This window comes from Crocodylus siamensis, chromosome 11 (genome assembly GCF_052110815.1).
Source record: "Crocodylus siamensis isolate JL-2025a chromosome 11, ASM5211081v1, whole genome shotgun sequence".
In the NCBI taxonomy this organism is placed as follows: domain Eukaryota; kingdom Metazoa; phylum Chordata; order Crocodylia; family Crocodylidae; genus Crocodylus; species Crocodylus siamensis.
Genome location: NC_143405.1, coordinates 12,924,330 through 12,939,409, shown reverse-complemented (window position 1 = coordinate 12,939,409; position 15,080 = coordinate 12,924,330). Strand labels below are relative to the sequence as shown.

The following is a 15,080-nucleotide window of genomic DNA, read 5'->3' as shown; positions in this document are numbered from 1 at the left end:
AAGCATCCATCCCATCTTTTGCTCAGTGCCGGGGTGTGACATCCTTGCTTTCTTTGCAACATTAACAGTAGGTAGTAACCACATGGTCACAGTAATGTTCTAAATAACAGTGATCACTAAATACATACAAATATATAAGCCTGGGTGCATTTGTGTGCTGCTGGTCTGTTGCTTTCTTGCTGTAATAGAACTTTTGTCCCAGAAAACAAGAATCATGACCCACTGCTAGTGCTTTGTATCAGTTAAATTCATTCAGTATACCTCAGGCCATATAAATCTATGGCAATCAAAAACATGTGCTTCATCAGTGGGCCAGGATAGTCTATGTAGATTTGTTGCCATGGCATAGTTCAGTGTCCCCAAGTTTGCAAAAGAGCACAGTCGGTATTTGCTACTTTTGCTGACATCTATGAGGCTGTTTTGTTATTTCCCCTCTCATATTTCATTTGCTGGGTCCTGGCCATGACATTCATTTTACAATACCCAGATAGCTTTTGCATAATTCTTGGGACGTATATGAATTCAGCTTTGTCAGAATAATCATTCTGGTGCTATACTAGGTAACCTTGATATATGCTTACCCATTGTTTTCATGCAAAAAAGCTGGGCATGGTTGTTTATGTGCATAAACCCGTTGTAATGTCAGCCACTATAGCTGCACTGGATCGTTTCAGTTTTGTGTTGTGCCATGGCATTTGTCTCTGGCAAGGGTTCACAGTTTGTGCCATATAGAACATATCGACTGTCTCTTGTTCCACTGCATGATGCTTATCTCCCACTTTCAATGACAGGCATGACAAGCAATTTGCTTTTGCCTGCTGACTGAACCTTTTGAACTCAATATTGTAACACCAAGTGCCTAAGAATACTGCTGTATTTGCACTGCAGCCATTGCTAGTGCTGTTTTTCTGGTTTAAAAAAAAAATGGAAGCTTGTAGTTTAATGATCTGTAACAAGAGTAAATCATTCTTCATACAGATATTGGTGAAACTTCTTAACACCCTGGACTAAACTCAGAGCTTCTCTATCAATTTGTGTATAGTTCCATTCTACAAAGGGAAGAGATCTAGAAACAAAGGCAATAGGCCCTTTGCTATGATCTTCCATGAAGTGTGAAATTACTGCACCTATTCCATATGGGGAAGTGTCATAAGCTAACTTTACAGGCACAGGTGCACTGCAGTGTGTCAGGGCCCTTTCAGATAATATTAGATTTTTGGCTGCATCACAAGCCTGGGTGCTCTGTGTGGGTTAACACTATTTCTGTCCATTGTAGCTGTTCATTCAAGTGATATTGCATAGAGGCTATGTTAGTTATTGCCATCCATTTCTAATTGAATGTCTGCAAGTAGGACAGTCATTGTGACACATTTTGAGTTTAGTTTCCTTAAGGATATCTTCTTTTTCTTGTGGTTCATACACATCCTTTGTCGATATGACAGCCTCCATATGCAACTGCTTCTTTGAAAAATTTACGTTTTCCCTTATTTGCACTCAAACTGTACTCAGAGACTTTCACAAGTACTTTTTGCAGGTTCTCAAGGTGTTCTTCCTTGCTAGCTCCCACCACAGTATATCACTCAAATAACACTGAGTTCCAGGAATGCCCTGTAGTATCTGGTCCATGGACCATTGCCAAATGGTGGGAACAGATGTTATTCCAAACACTAATCTGTTACATTGAAATAAGATCTTTTTTGTGTAAATCACAAGCTGTGTCTTGTCACAATCTTCAATCTCCATTTGCAGCCACGCTTGGAGAAATGCTTAGCACCCACTAATGAAGCAAATATATCCTCCATTCTTGGCAAAGGATATTGATCTCCATGAAGTACTGGGTGAATTGTGACCTTGGAATCATCATGGATGTGGACACCCACATTTGTTTTTATCACTGCCAGTATGTGGGTGTTTCATTCACTACAGTTAACCCTAAATATAATTCCAGCATTTTGTAAGAGCTGCTTTGCTGTTCTGTCTCTGTCTTTGCAAAGCTCATCCAATACCTTTTGCAACATGCCCAAAGTTTAGGACTTGCTCCCTCTTTGAGCACAAGCTTTTGCTTCTGTATGTGTCATGGTTCCAGCAAACATTAGGTCTCTTGTCCAAAAGTTCAACTGAATTTTATTTTGGACTAGAGGTCATAGTATTTTTGAAGGCTTGAAGAGACTTCACACTTCTTTAGTCCAACTAAATCTCTCTTAGCCATCCTTTACTAGATAATGCATGACCTCTTGGCTTTACAACATACAGGTTTACCATGTTTATAATTGTATATTCCCCTCTGGATTTTCCCTTTGTAAGTTTTTAGAAACTCTGAGGGGTTTTTTTGCAACTTGATTCTTTAAAGTGGTTTCATATAATCCTGCCAGGAAATTTACAGAACCAACAGGTCCAAAATCAAGCTTTATTTTGAGTACTCTTTCTATAAAAAAAATAATCATTAGAGGATAATCCAAGAATAATCACACTGCGGGACTGGGACCTGGGGGCGGGTGCAGTGGGTTGGGAGTGAGGGGTCCTGGATCAGGACTGGCTGTCAAAGGTTAAAAATGGGTTCCAGTACAAGAAAGGTTGAGGATCACTCTTCAATATTAAAGAGTGGAAGAGATGTTACAGATTTCTTGCTGGACTCCACATTGACCAGATGACTTAAAATTATTTGGTATTGTCCTTGTGAGATGATGGTGGTGCATCTGTGCTCACCTGCATGTTTCTGGTATACGTCCAGTTTCTAGTTTGCTCAGCAATCTTTTGCATGCTGAGACAATTTCCTGCGAAGAGACCACAGTCTTTCAGTGTGCTGCATGCTGTGCTTTCTCTTGGACTCCCAGTTTATATTTTGCATGGATTTCATGATGCCTTTACAACTCCCTGGCCTCTTTAGTAGTAGTTTCTATTGAAACAGTGATCTCTAGGGCATGTTTAAGTGTCAAATTAGCTTCAGTCAATAGCCATTTTTAGGTTGCTTCTGTTTACAGACTTAATACCTAACTGGACCCCTTACACATTAGTTAAACTCTTTAAACCATCAATGTTCTGTTAATGTCTTAATCCAGTCACATATTCAGCCACTGTTTCATTATCCCTTGGATTCCATCTGTAAAAGATGAAATGCTCAGTGATCCCTATCGACTTTGGGGACGGGATTCTGTGGAGCTTACACAATCTTGCCTGGTTGAATAGGACAGAAGCTGTTGGCTGTGGAGCAGGTTATAGATTTTAGCTCGCTAACACTACCACCTCTTTTTCAGCACTGCTATCACAAGCGATTATGGACTGTTCCAGGCCCTCAGTAGTCCTCTGCTGAAATATGGTAGAAGTTTAATTTCCCCAAAGGCCCAGGCCTTTTAAACCGCTTTCCTTCTACAATAGAAGGTGACTCATTGCCCCAGTGTTGCAATCTGCATTTTTATAGTTTCACTTTTAGGCCTCTATAGTTATGCCATGTTCCATCATACTCCCGAATTAGGATCCCATCCTTGTTACCAACATTAATTATACGTAGAAACCACACAGGCATAGGTGGCTTCCAAAATAATGGTGCTTACTATGTGCAAATACACAGACCTAGCAAGATGTGGATACTGATGCTCTAGCAGGGGTGGCTACTGCATAGAAAAAAGGAGGCTCACTAGAGGAATTCTACTTTCATGAAAGGATTTCTATCCCTGTAGGCTACAAAGGGTTGCCCAGAAATAGTTGGTTTTTTTTGGGTTTTTTTCTGTTTTTTTTGCACTGGTCCTGGAAGCACTGCAATACCAGGTCAATGCATGGAGTGGATGGAGCATGCTCCGGTTCCACCACCCAAAACCGAAAAGAATCTGCTCAATATAGACCTCCTATGGAGGACATATCAGAGACAATCACCTGCCCTGGGGAGCTTGCCTACATGGTCACGCTGCTTCCCCTGCCAGGCTCATGTAAGACTATATATAATATTGCCATAAAGCTAAAATAGTGGGTATGAACAAATAATTAAATGACAATGAGCTAAAAGTGGGGGTGAGGACTCAGCTGAGAGAAGCTGAACCAAGGCCCCATTACAGTGAGAGTTACATTTGCCCTGTTTAGATTTCACGCAACACTGAGAGTGGGCACACAACTATTACCATGCGTCTCCTGCTCTGCTCTAACTCCCTGCTTCTTTGGCTTTGCTACAGCTCCACTGTGTGCCCAAATCTGATGGCTCTGGTTTAGACACTTCTTCCCATCTTTATTTGGGCTGAGGGTTGATTGTGTCCTCTTCAATATGCAACAGGTCTTCCCCTGTGTTTCTTATTTATGCTTTTCTGTTGTCCAATTAAGCAAGATGTCTGCAGTGGTTTTGTTCACAAGCCGCTGCTCTGTAATTTGCAGCCCCTTGCTTCTACATGGAATATTGCAAAACTGCAGCCCAGTAAACCATGTAAATGCTTTATCAACTGAGGACATTTACTCCTTCTGAAATCTCATCTGCACTTCATTCAGATTGTAGCGCAATGGCTTGGAAGGTCTTGCTGTCATGGTGAAGGGAAAAGCCCAGAAACTGTTTGCCGGTCATTGCTCAAGGTAGAAGAACTATTCTCTGTCTGTCTTCTCTCATCCAAAGCACAGGAGTGGCAGGTTCTCAGCAAGGGATGTATCTTATAATTGCATGATACAGGATACGGAAGAGCACATGTGAAGAGCACACCCATCTCAGGCTGGACCCCTGGGCTCTCTTTCCAGGTCTGCCACTGACTTACTGTAGCATCGTGAGGAAGGGGTTGTTTGCACTGCACCCTGTAGCACTGCTGTTTAGCAACGTCCCACTCACTCACGCCTGGAAATGAAGCAACGTAGCACAACGTGCATCCTGAGTGCACTCCAGTAAGCACACCTGAGACAGCGTGCCTAAGAGCACCTCTAGGTGTGCTTGCTTATGGCCTAAATTAGAGGTTCCCAATCACCGGGCTGTGGCTCGGTACCAGGTCATGAAGGGTTGGCTGCCGGGCTGCCGGCAGTCATGTGCGGGGTTAAGATAGCTGGGCAGTGGGGCATCCCTGGGCTCCAGTGCTCCCCATCCCACGCCCGCTACCATAGCCATGCCTGACAAGGTGCTGTCTGCACAGCAAGTACCAGGGCCCATGCCGGGCCAGGCAGGATTCCCCAGCTGCATCCGTGGCTGGGAGTGAGGGGATGCAGGCAGGGAAATGCCCAGGGTGGACGGTAGGGAGGCAGCTCAGCTGCTTGCTCTTAGGGAAGGCAGTGGAGACCCTTTTTCCTGGGCATCCACAGCTGGGTTGTGCCACCACCTGCGCAGCCGCCTCCCCTGCAGGGCCCCCCGGTGCCCATGGCTGCAGTTCCTCAACCCGATCCGATCTTTGCAACCCTCCCCCAATTAAATTTAAATGCGAAAATGTAAATTTAAATATGTAAATTTAAATACACAAATTAAATTTAAATATGTTTGCCAATCCGCCGTCTGAAAAAAGGTTGGGAACCACTGGCCTCAAGGCATCCCGGAGTTGATGCATGCAGGATTGAATGGCACAGAAGCAGCATACATATGCCATCACTCTCATGACTTCTGGGTGCCTCAGGAGAAGTGGGGATAACACTTACCTATCTCATAGACAACTTATGAGGGCTGCTTCATATCTGCAACTTGCTTTGAGATCTGTTGGTGGAAAGTACCTTGACAGCATTTACTGTGTCAGGATAGGAAGGAAATGTCAAACCCAGAACTTTCCAAGCACGGATGAACTTTCAACCGGTGAATGAACTACATTGCCTCCTTACTGGCATAGCCAGAGCCGCTGTATCTAGGGGCAAAATGTTTCTGTAGTGTTGTGCAGGATTTCAGGAGGGAGGGGAAATGAAAGATCTTGGGGACATGCAGCAGGAGGATAAAGGGGCATGGCTTTGTCCCACTGGACCTGAAAAAGCAGCAGGGATGGCTTGCAAAGGTAGCTTTTCATTCTGTGCACTGTAGCAGCCACAGCTCTTCTGTGTTCATTGTGCCACTATGTCACTTCCCAGCCCATTGTCATTTTTAAAACTCCAGCGCTTATTTAGTGCCATGCTCATCCCTGGCCTGCTAGAGCTGGAAACTGGGCACAGGGACCAGATAACACCACGGTATTTCTCTAGTCTGTGTGGGAAAACAAAGCACTTGATGGTAACCGCTGTGCAAACATGTGGTGCGTCTAATTCATTGAAACATAGCAGTGTTACTGTACTGGAACTTCTGACCTGTTTTCCTCATAAAGTCTGAGTGTTGATGCAATGACTGGTTTCCATGAGATCTTCTGTTTTCATTCAGTTTACTCCAAGCAAGGCTGAGGTATGAGTCAAATGACATCCTCTGAAGATATTTTGGTTCCTCTTGGCTTCACACTTTCCCGTGATTTATATATTTTTTCTCGTTAACAAGTCACTGAAAAGATCACTGTACAGCGAGCATATCTTGGAGCTGATTAATTTTCAGTTTCACTTCCCCTGCCGCCTCCATTTGTACTTGGGAACACATTGGGGAGGGGAGAATGAGATGCAGCATTTTAGGAGTTTTCCTTAGCCAGATTTTTTGATTTTCAGTCATGGTTATTTCTACTGGACTTTCACATCTGGAAGATGCTCAGGAGAGGGTTTGCTCCTCGTCAACACTCTTCACGCTCTCTTTGGTCATGCCTTTCCTGTCACAGTGCGCAGCTGGCAAGTTCAATCCCTGCTTGGAGGTACGTGATCTCTGCATAAGCGTGACATCTTATTTTTTTCTGGGGGACCTTTCTTTTGCCTGTGGGACCTGTGACTCTAGCATGCTAGTGCTTCTGTAGCCTGCTCTTTTTTTTTTTCCCCAACAAGTATCACCAAATTTTGTTTAATGTAAGTAAGAGATAATGAAATCTCTGGCTTCAAAGCCTACAGAGAATTGAGCCACTAGCTTAGGAGACAGGAATATTACTGTAAGAGCAGAAGCAGATGTCAGAAGACACGAAGCAAATGCAGCTCATATAGAGAAGCTGGAGAATGTGCTTGCCATGCAGTTAGGTAGGCTACCTTGTCATTTTCTGATGGTATCATTGTCTTACACTTTGAGGAAAAGCGTGTTAATTTGTGAATTGGGTTTGTGAATGTTGTAGGTGGTTCCTGGCCTGACTTACAGATGCATGGATTTGAACCTCTCCAGGGTTCCCACTGAAATCCCATCTTCCACCCAGAGCCTAGATCTGAGTTTCAATCCACTGGGATCGCTGGGCTCAAATAACTTCGCAGCAGTCCCTGCATTGAAGTTTCTGGATCTTGCTCGGTAATGATCCTTTCATATTACTATTCAGGAAGATGTAGTAAACATATTACATTTTGCAAATGTCAGATTGCAGTGCTCCATCTTTTCCAACTTCATTCTTTTTTTTATTTTTGGCTGAAAACTATTTACAACATTTGAGTATGCAAATCATTTCAGTTGCCCCCCACCCAACTGCCTTTTTCAATGAATAAACTATTTAACCAATACAGGTTTTTCAGCTTTGCCTGGCATAGGTGAAATAGTGCTGGGTGATATGGTGGGCCTCCTATATTCTTTTAGATGCTCTGTTTTGGCTGAGAAGTTAAATTACTGTCACCACAAAAACTGGTTCTGTTTTGAAAAGTGGACTAGGTAAATTAGATCAACGTTTTCTTTCTTACTAAGTAAATCTGCTTGATGGGAGCATCCCATTTCTTTATTTTCTATTTTTTGCTTCTATTGGCCCTGCAAAGACAACTCAGGGGGAGTGAATGGGATTTTCTTTCTTGCGCATCATCAACAGAATTATTTACTGAGCCCCAGTCAGTGACTCCTAGTGTTTGACAGCACAGCGGAGGCAAAGGGTGGCTGAAGGCATAATTTAAAGGCCATTAGGAAGTGCAGGTAGAAGTGAAGGCCCTGTTGGACTTACAGAATCTTAAGTGTTGGTTACCACTCATAGGATGGATGCACAAGATTGGAAGTCCTAGCTTGGCTCTTGGGTAGTGTTTTATAGCCTGGCAGTAATGAAATGAACATCTTTCTACTTGTAAATACAGCATGCTTGTCCTGCACCTCATCTAGAGGTAATAAATACAGCAACTCACGGCTGTCCCCCTTGCAGAATAAGATTGCATTTTACAGTTCTAATGGGAACAATGAAGAATAATAATAGTAATGATTATATATGTGGTAGCATTGGTATGCATGGCACTCTGTAGGTGAGGGTAAATTCAGATTCCCTACCCATGGAGCCTGTCTGTCATAACCTGCCATTCAGACCGTGTCCTTTCTGAACCATGGCCTCTTCTGAAGGGATTCTGTCTACTGGCAGAGGGCCCACGTTTGGCTGTACAAGTCACTAGAGCCTCACATGGACCTTGAACTATAGAGACTGTGGCAGAAACCCACCTTGGTTTCGCCCCAAAATCTCTGCCCTGTGACAATGCGATTAAATCTCTGCTCTGTGACCATTTGATGAGGATGGGCCCAGAAGAGGAGACACCCTTACCCTATATCTTCAGGTAACCTGAGCTGGCTACGTTCCTGAGGGAGGGGGGAACCTGCTCCCTCTGCCTACGTGACTGGTATCAGCTACCTGGGTGAGGGGCATCTACCTGGTGGGCTGGAGTCTTCCCGGCAATGAGTGATGTATTTCAAATTGGTTGGCCAACAGCCAGCTGGAGCTGGCCTCCACTGGACCAGGTGAATGAGGTCACAGGGGCTATATAAGTTAAGACTGCCCGGGAAGAGGGAGCAGCAGCCATGCGGGGGACTCAGAGGAGCTTTACCATCTGAAACGGGCTCTCTCCCCCAAAACTCACAAGCTAGAAACGGCCTGACTCTAGAGGGGATTTCACCAGCCTCTGGATGAAGCGTGTGAATAAGCTACTCGAGATCTGATTAGCTATCTAGGTGGCAGTAACTCAGATGCGTGATCAAAAGGCTACCTCAGCCAGACTGTTTGCTCTTTAGGATTTCTAGGATATTGCTCAATCTTGTACCCTACTTTCACCCTACCCCTGTAACCAATAAAGTTCTCCTTTGTGACCGGTGTGGGAGACTTATTGAGGGGTGGGTCTAAATTATGCCTAAGAGACCCCTTAGGTCTGCAGATTAAGGGAGACTTTACTTTTTGCTCCCTGACTTGGGGAAGTGCCCCAAGTGCCTGTACTGGGTCGAGTACCCGTAGGACTATTAGGCCCGTATTTCTCCGAGGACACTGGGCTGAGAGAGTCCCTTCTCGGGGTGGTGTCAGCTACGTTACCCCCAGGCTAGTGAGTGTGCTCCAGGGAGGGGGTTGGCCGGATATAAGCCACCCCTAGGGAGGCATTCGGAGCCTGGAAGGTGGGCGGGCGCAGGGAGGTGGGCGGCTCAACCTAGGAGCGCCCCCTACTGGCCCGCCACAGAGACAGGGGATGCCTAAGGGCCTTGCATGAGAGATCTGCCCTGGGCAGAATTTTGTCCTTCGACAGAGCACATCCAAAGATGTCGAGCGACTGCATTTGCCCAGGGTGTGCCCTAGTCTCTATTGTATTCCCTTCTGAATTCAGGTATCTGCCCCATACATTGCTACAGTGCTCGGGTTTACAAGTGGTTGTTTGCATACCTGTAAGCTAACTACTTGCGAACTCACATTGTTTGAGTGAGTGCTTGACCTTGGTTTTCCATTGGGAGAGTGGTTGCTAATTAGCAGCGCACGTGCCACAAGTGACACATGCAGCAGCTTTATGTGGCATATAGAAGATCCCGCAGGGAGAACGGCAGCACACAGAGCAAGGAGAAGACTGCAGAGCAATGGATCAGGGAGGGGAAAGGGACTGGAGTGGCACTGAGGGTGGGGACAGGTCTTACCTTGTGGCATGGCTGCCAAAAAAAGGTTGCACCCTTCCTCCACTGTATTAGGATATTAGGAATTGTAGGTCATGTTCTGTCCTAGATGGGCAGTTTTCTTTAGCTTACTAGGACCTCAACTTTCATATCTCATTAAATACATGTGCCTGACTTCACATACACCCCTGTTGCTTGAATTGAAAAAACTGAGGATATAGTTCCACAAAATCTTTGAACATGTTTAGGCATACCCTAAATTCAACTAGGTGCTTAAATACAGACCTAAGTGTAGGCTGAGGTTTTTCAGATGGACAGCTCAAATTAGGCCAAAATTTTTTAGATTAGTGAGGGCCAATATTTTTGGCAAGCATGCTATAAAGCCCCATGCTCTCCCTGAGTGCCCTTCTGATTCCCTTCCCATGGCCAACCGCCAATCTGCCACTCTGCATCTGTGCTCCCTGCCCTGTCTTCTCTATGTGATCTGCTTGTCTGCTTTCTGCTTCCTGCCTTTCTGTTCCCTGCTTGATCTGCAGTTCTGCTTTTTGTCCCCCACCCTAACTGCCACTGTGTTCCCTGTTTCCTTCCTTTCCTTTCATACACAGAGGCTGCTCTCATACCACTTGTTGTACATATGCTACAGGTTGGTCATCCCTGTTTTAGACCAAGCTTTAGAAGTTTATGGTTATAGAGACCAAGTTCCTGGGCTTAAACTTTACTGTGTACCTAAGTTGGTTGGTTGTAGTAGTGCCAAACATGAGTCTGGTGTCTATACATGTGCTCCAAGGTTGGGGGTGGGGACCGGGTGTTTAAATTAGAGCAGCTCCTGGACAGCCTCTCTAATTAAAACATTGCAGTAACACGTGTATGCAGCATCCTGTGTTTCAAAATGGCCTCAGGGGTGCTTTTATCTAAAGCTCATTCAACGAGTTTTAATTAAAATGTCCCCGCCACCATTTTGAAACAAGGAATGCAGAATACACGTGACATTGCAGCACGCTGGAGTGTTCCAATTAGAACGCTGCAGCAGACTCAATTAATCTAATCTAATTAGAACTCATCCGAGCACGTGCATAGGCACCCTTAGTGCTCAGATCAAATATACAGCCCCATGCTGAGGGAATATGGGGAGTTTGCACAAAGGATTTCTAAGTCTGCTACTGTTTTCAGCTAATGGGTTTGGTCTGTTAGATCAAATGACTGAAGAATTTGGGTTCAAATCATGCTGTGCAGTCCAGGCAGATTCCTTCACATATGCACCACAGAATTTCCATGCAGGAATCCAGATGTAAGGTCTCTGGTTTGTTTGTAAATCCACTGTATTCCTGTGGGTCCTTAAAAATAATGTAAGCTGAGTGCCAAACTGAGCACCCCATTCCAATGAAAATGAATAGCTGGGTATTCAAATCTCCTAGGTGCCTTCTAAAATCCCAGTCTGTTCTTCAGGCATGTTTGATTGTGCAGAAACCTTGGAACATCCTTGCATGCTGCTGATGAGGACTGAGAGATGTTTAATGAAGCCTGCGCTACGTCTGACTCTAACCAGAGTAGTAAATCCCACCCTTCTATATTTAATTCCAGATTTAGGCAGGAGAGGTGAGATGTGAGCGATGCTTACTATGTGTCAATGCTCATGTCCTTTCCCTAAGCTGATTTCCTTTCTCCTGATTGGACAATGCTGCATCTGTAGGTGATAATGTTGTGTTCTCATGTAGGGCTAGGTGATAACACTGCTCTGACTCAATACTGTTGTGCCAATATGGTTGCCTTGTTTGGTAATGCTGCATATGGGAAACTTCACCTGCCATGATAATCCTGCATCTGTGCCCACTGCAATTCCCTGGCACCTGTGTACATGCATATTGGAAGTGACAACATTTCATGTATGTTATTCTTATTTCTTGTATAACAGGTGCTGCCTCCAGACAATTGAAAATTATGCCTTTGAGGATCTTTGTAACCTGTCCACCTTGATTCTGACTGGAAATCCCCTCCAGTACCTTGGTCCATCAGCCTTCTTTGGTTTGACATCCCTGCAAAGACTGATAGCTGTAGAAACCAACATATTCTCTCTGGCTGACCTCCCCATCAGACACTTACATAACCTGGAGGAGCTGAATGTGGCCAACAACCACATAGATTCTTTGACGCTACCAAAATATTTCACTAGCCTGACCTCCCTCAGATTCCTGAGCCTTCAATCAAATAGGATCTCATACATCTCCAAAGGACAGCTGGATGTCCTGCAGGAAAGAAAGGGACCCTATCTCACATTAGTGCTCTCTTTGAATGATATAAAATACATTCAGCCAGGTGCCTTTGAAGGCATTCAGCTCCAGGAGCTGTCCTTGAGAGCCTGTTTTAACAATTTCACAGTTATGAAGGACTGCCTCCAGGGTCTTGCTGGTTTGCAGGTCAATAGACTCATCCTGGGGGAGTACCGTAATATTGGGAGAGTGGAGAACTTTCAGAATGGGCTCCTGGATGGACTGTGTCAAGTACAGATGCAGGAGTTTGTCTTCATCAGCTTCGAAAGGTTCCAAAATCACACAGACACAGTCTTCGAGTGCCTTCTCAATGTCTCCAGTATCCGGTTCGTGGACCTCTACCTCGCCCAAGTGTCAACGGTTCCTGAGTTCTCCAAAGTACAAAGCCTGGAATGCAAACTCTGCAAGTTTAAGGAGGTTCCCGCAGTGAAGCTGTCCCTCTTCAGGAAGCTAAGAGTGCTCCGGATTACCAAGAGCAAGTACCTCACTAACTTCCTGAACGGCTTTAAGGATCTGCCTAGCCTAGAGGTGCTGGATCTGAGTGAGAATCGGCTCAGTCTCACCAGGTGCTGCTCCTCTCATTTGGCTGGGGCCCCAAATTTGAAGCATTTGAACCTAAGTTTCAATTATTTCATCAGCTTGAAGGAACCTTTTGGTTGCCTGAATGGGCTGTTATCCCTGGATTTTCAGCACTCGATACTAAAAGACTTTGGTGTCATGCCTCTCTTCCGCTCCCTCACAAATCTCACCTACCTTGATATTTCCTACACTGGTGTTCAGATCTTGTGCGAATGTGTCTTTTGGGGCCTGGAATCCCTGCAGGTGCTCAAGATGGCTGGCAACTCCTTTAAGGACAACAGCCTGGCCAGCAACTTCAGGAATCTAACCCAGCTGCGCACCCTGGATGTTTCCAGTTGCAAATTGTTGCAGGTGTCTTCAAGCACATTTGCAGACCTCCAGAACCTGCAAAATCTCAACATCAGCAACAACAGGTTGAAAACTCTTGACACCACGACCTACCTGCCTCTGCAGGCCCTCACGGTCTTGGATTTCAGCAACAACCAGCTAACATTCCTGATGCACACAGCTCTGCAGAACCTGGCAGACCAGCTGATCCACCTGGACCTCTCTCACAACATGTTTGATTGTTCCTGCTCCCATTTGAGCTTCTTTGAGTGGGTCAAGAAACAGGAGCAGTTGCTTCAAAACACTGAGAGGATGGTCTGCAGTAGCCCTGTTAACATGAAGAATGTGACCGTGCTGAACTTTGATCTGTCCTACTGTCAGCTCAGCATAACCCTGGTGGCTGTTTCAGTGAGCATGGCCCTTGTTGCTGTCCTGATCATGTTCCTGATTTACAAGTACTATTTCCACCTGTACTATGCGGTGGTGCTGCTCAGTGGGTGTAAGCATTCCTCTGAGAGGGGAGACACCTACGATGCTTTCGTCATCCACTCCAGCAAAGATGTTGACTGGGTTAAAGAGGAGCTAGTGAAGACCTTAGAGGAGGGAGTTCCCCCTTTCCGCCTCTGCCTCCACTACAGAGACTTCGAGCCCGGGGTGCCCATCATCTCCAACATTGTCCAGGAAGGATTCCTGAGCAGCAGGAAGGTCATTGCTGTCATCTCCAGCCACTTCCTAGAGAGCCACTGGTGTAAGTTTGAGTTTGAGATTGCCCAGTCCTGGCAGTTCGTGGAGGGGAAAGCTGGAATCATCCTGATTGTTTTGGAGGAATTGGATAAAGCAATGCAGCGGCGTCTGCTGGGGCTGTCCCGGTACCTGCGGAGGAACACCTACCTGGAGTGGAAGGACAAAGAGATCAGCAAGCACATCTTCTGGAGGCAGCTGAGGACTGCCTTGCTAGATGGCAAAACATGGACCCACGAAGAGGTCAAACAAATGTGAACAGGCTTCTCCACATCCTGTTCCTTCTCTCTCCACCTGGTTCTGGCTGAAAGTCAGTGGTACGGTGCTGGTTCTGCGGGAGGCATGTCCCTCAAGCACCCCGTTGGAGTTGGAGGAATTTAACTGGATGAGGAGAGTGGCAAATCCTGCAAAATGCTTGCTGTTGGGTCTGTTGCACCCTTTAAAGCAGGGGTTGGTTGGCAACCTACAGCTTATAGGCTGGATCCAGCTTGTGAAACCATTGGATCCAGCGTATGCATGAGGAGGTTCAGCTACATTTGGAGGTGGGGAGTTTCAGCCAGGGGTGATCTCCCCATGCTGCTGTGGAGATAAGCAGAGCTGGCTGCTGGATCCCAGCAGCTGCTTGGCTCTAGGCAGACTTCCCCGGGGCCAAGGACCCAGGACTCCTGAGTCCCCTGTTGGGAGACAGCCAGCCATGCTGGATTTCCCAAGCCATATACTTTTGAGCTGGTATGCCAAAAGCCTTAGGAGCCCCAGCTCTAATTGTGGCACAGCTCCACAGTCTTGAACTTCTATGCTACCTGCTGTGGAGCTGGGCTTCAGAGCATGGTAGCCTTGGAGTGAATTCAGTCTGACTTAGGCCAAAATCAAATTTTGAAAGAAACCAAAATTACTTGCAAGTTGGAAGCCCTCTTTTGTGGCTTGTGCTGTTACCATGCTTTCCATCTTTGGTCCTGAGCATTTGTGGTCAATGAAATCAGTGAGTCACTGAAAACCAATGGAAGTCACTTGCATTCAGCAGCTCTGAAAATCAAACTATTCCTTTCCTGCAATTGTTTCTGGCCTTTCTACTGTGGCTATTTAAGCGGGTGTCACCGGGGACTGCCCTACTTGCATAGACTTAGGGTTGGTTGTGTTCATGGTACTTGTATGTTCTGGCCAAAGTTAGTCCGTGGGTAAGCAAGTGCCAGTCTCTGATTATCACTGCTTACACCAGTGTCTGTAAAGTGTTCTGGTTGCCTACGGGGTCAAATGAGCTGTAGACATTTTAACTGATGAAGTTGTTGTTTTCCAGAGTTCTGATGATAAATTATTAGGGCCAACTCCTGAGAGTTTTGCCTTTGGTTTATTGGGAACACGTTTGACCT

General features: G+C 45.6%; 1 protein-coding gene and 1 pseudogene across 1 annotated transcript; one reads left to right on the top strand and one right to left on the bottom strand.

The window, feature by feature from the left end:
* Positions 1-3,728: 3,728 nt before the first annotated feature.
* LOC149855457 (U2 spliceosomal RNA) lies at positions 3,729-3,965 on the bottom strand (annotated as a pseudogene).
* Positions 3,966-7,115: 3,150 nt separating this feature from the next.
* Positions 7,116-14,209, top strand: TLR4 (toll like receptor 4). The gene is made up of 2 exons (XM_090021803.1): positions 7,116-7,270; positions 11,712-14,209. Exons 1-2 carry the CDS (start codon positions 7,131-7,133, stop codon positions 13,969-13,971), a joined length of 2,400 nt encoding a protein of 799 aa, XP_089877929.1. The 5' UTR covers positions 7,116-7,130; the 3' UTR covers positions 13,972-14,209.
* Positions 14,210-15,080: the final 871 nt, after the last annotated feature.

Coding starts and splice junctions, on each gene's coding strand:
- TLR4 (XM_090021803.1), top strand. CDS start 7,131: ATGGATTTGAACCTCTCCAGGGTTCCCACTGAAATCCCATCTTCCACC. Junction 7,271..11,711: donor AAGTTTCTGGATCTTGCTCG/GTAATGATCCTT, acceptor CTTGTATAACAG/GTGCTGCCTCCAGACAATTG.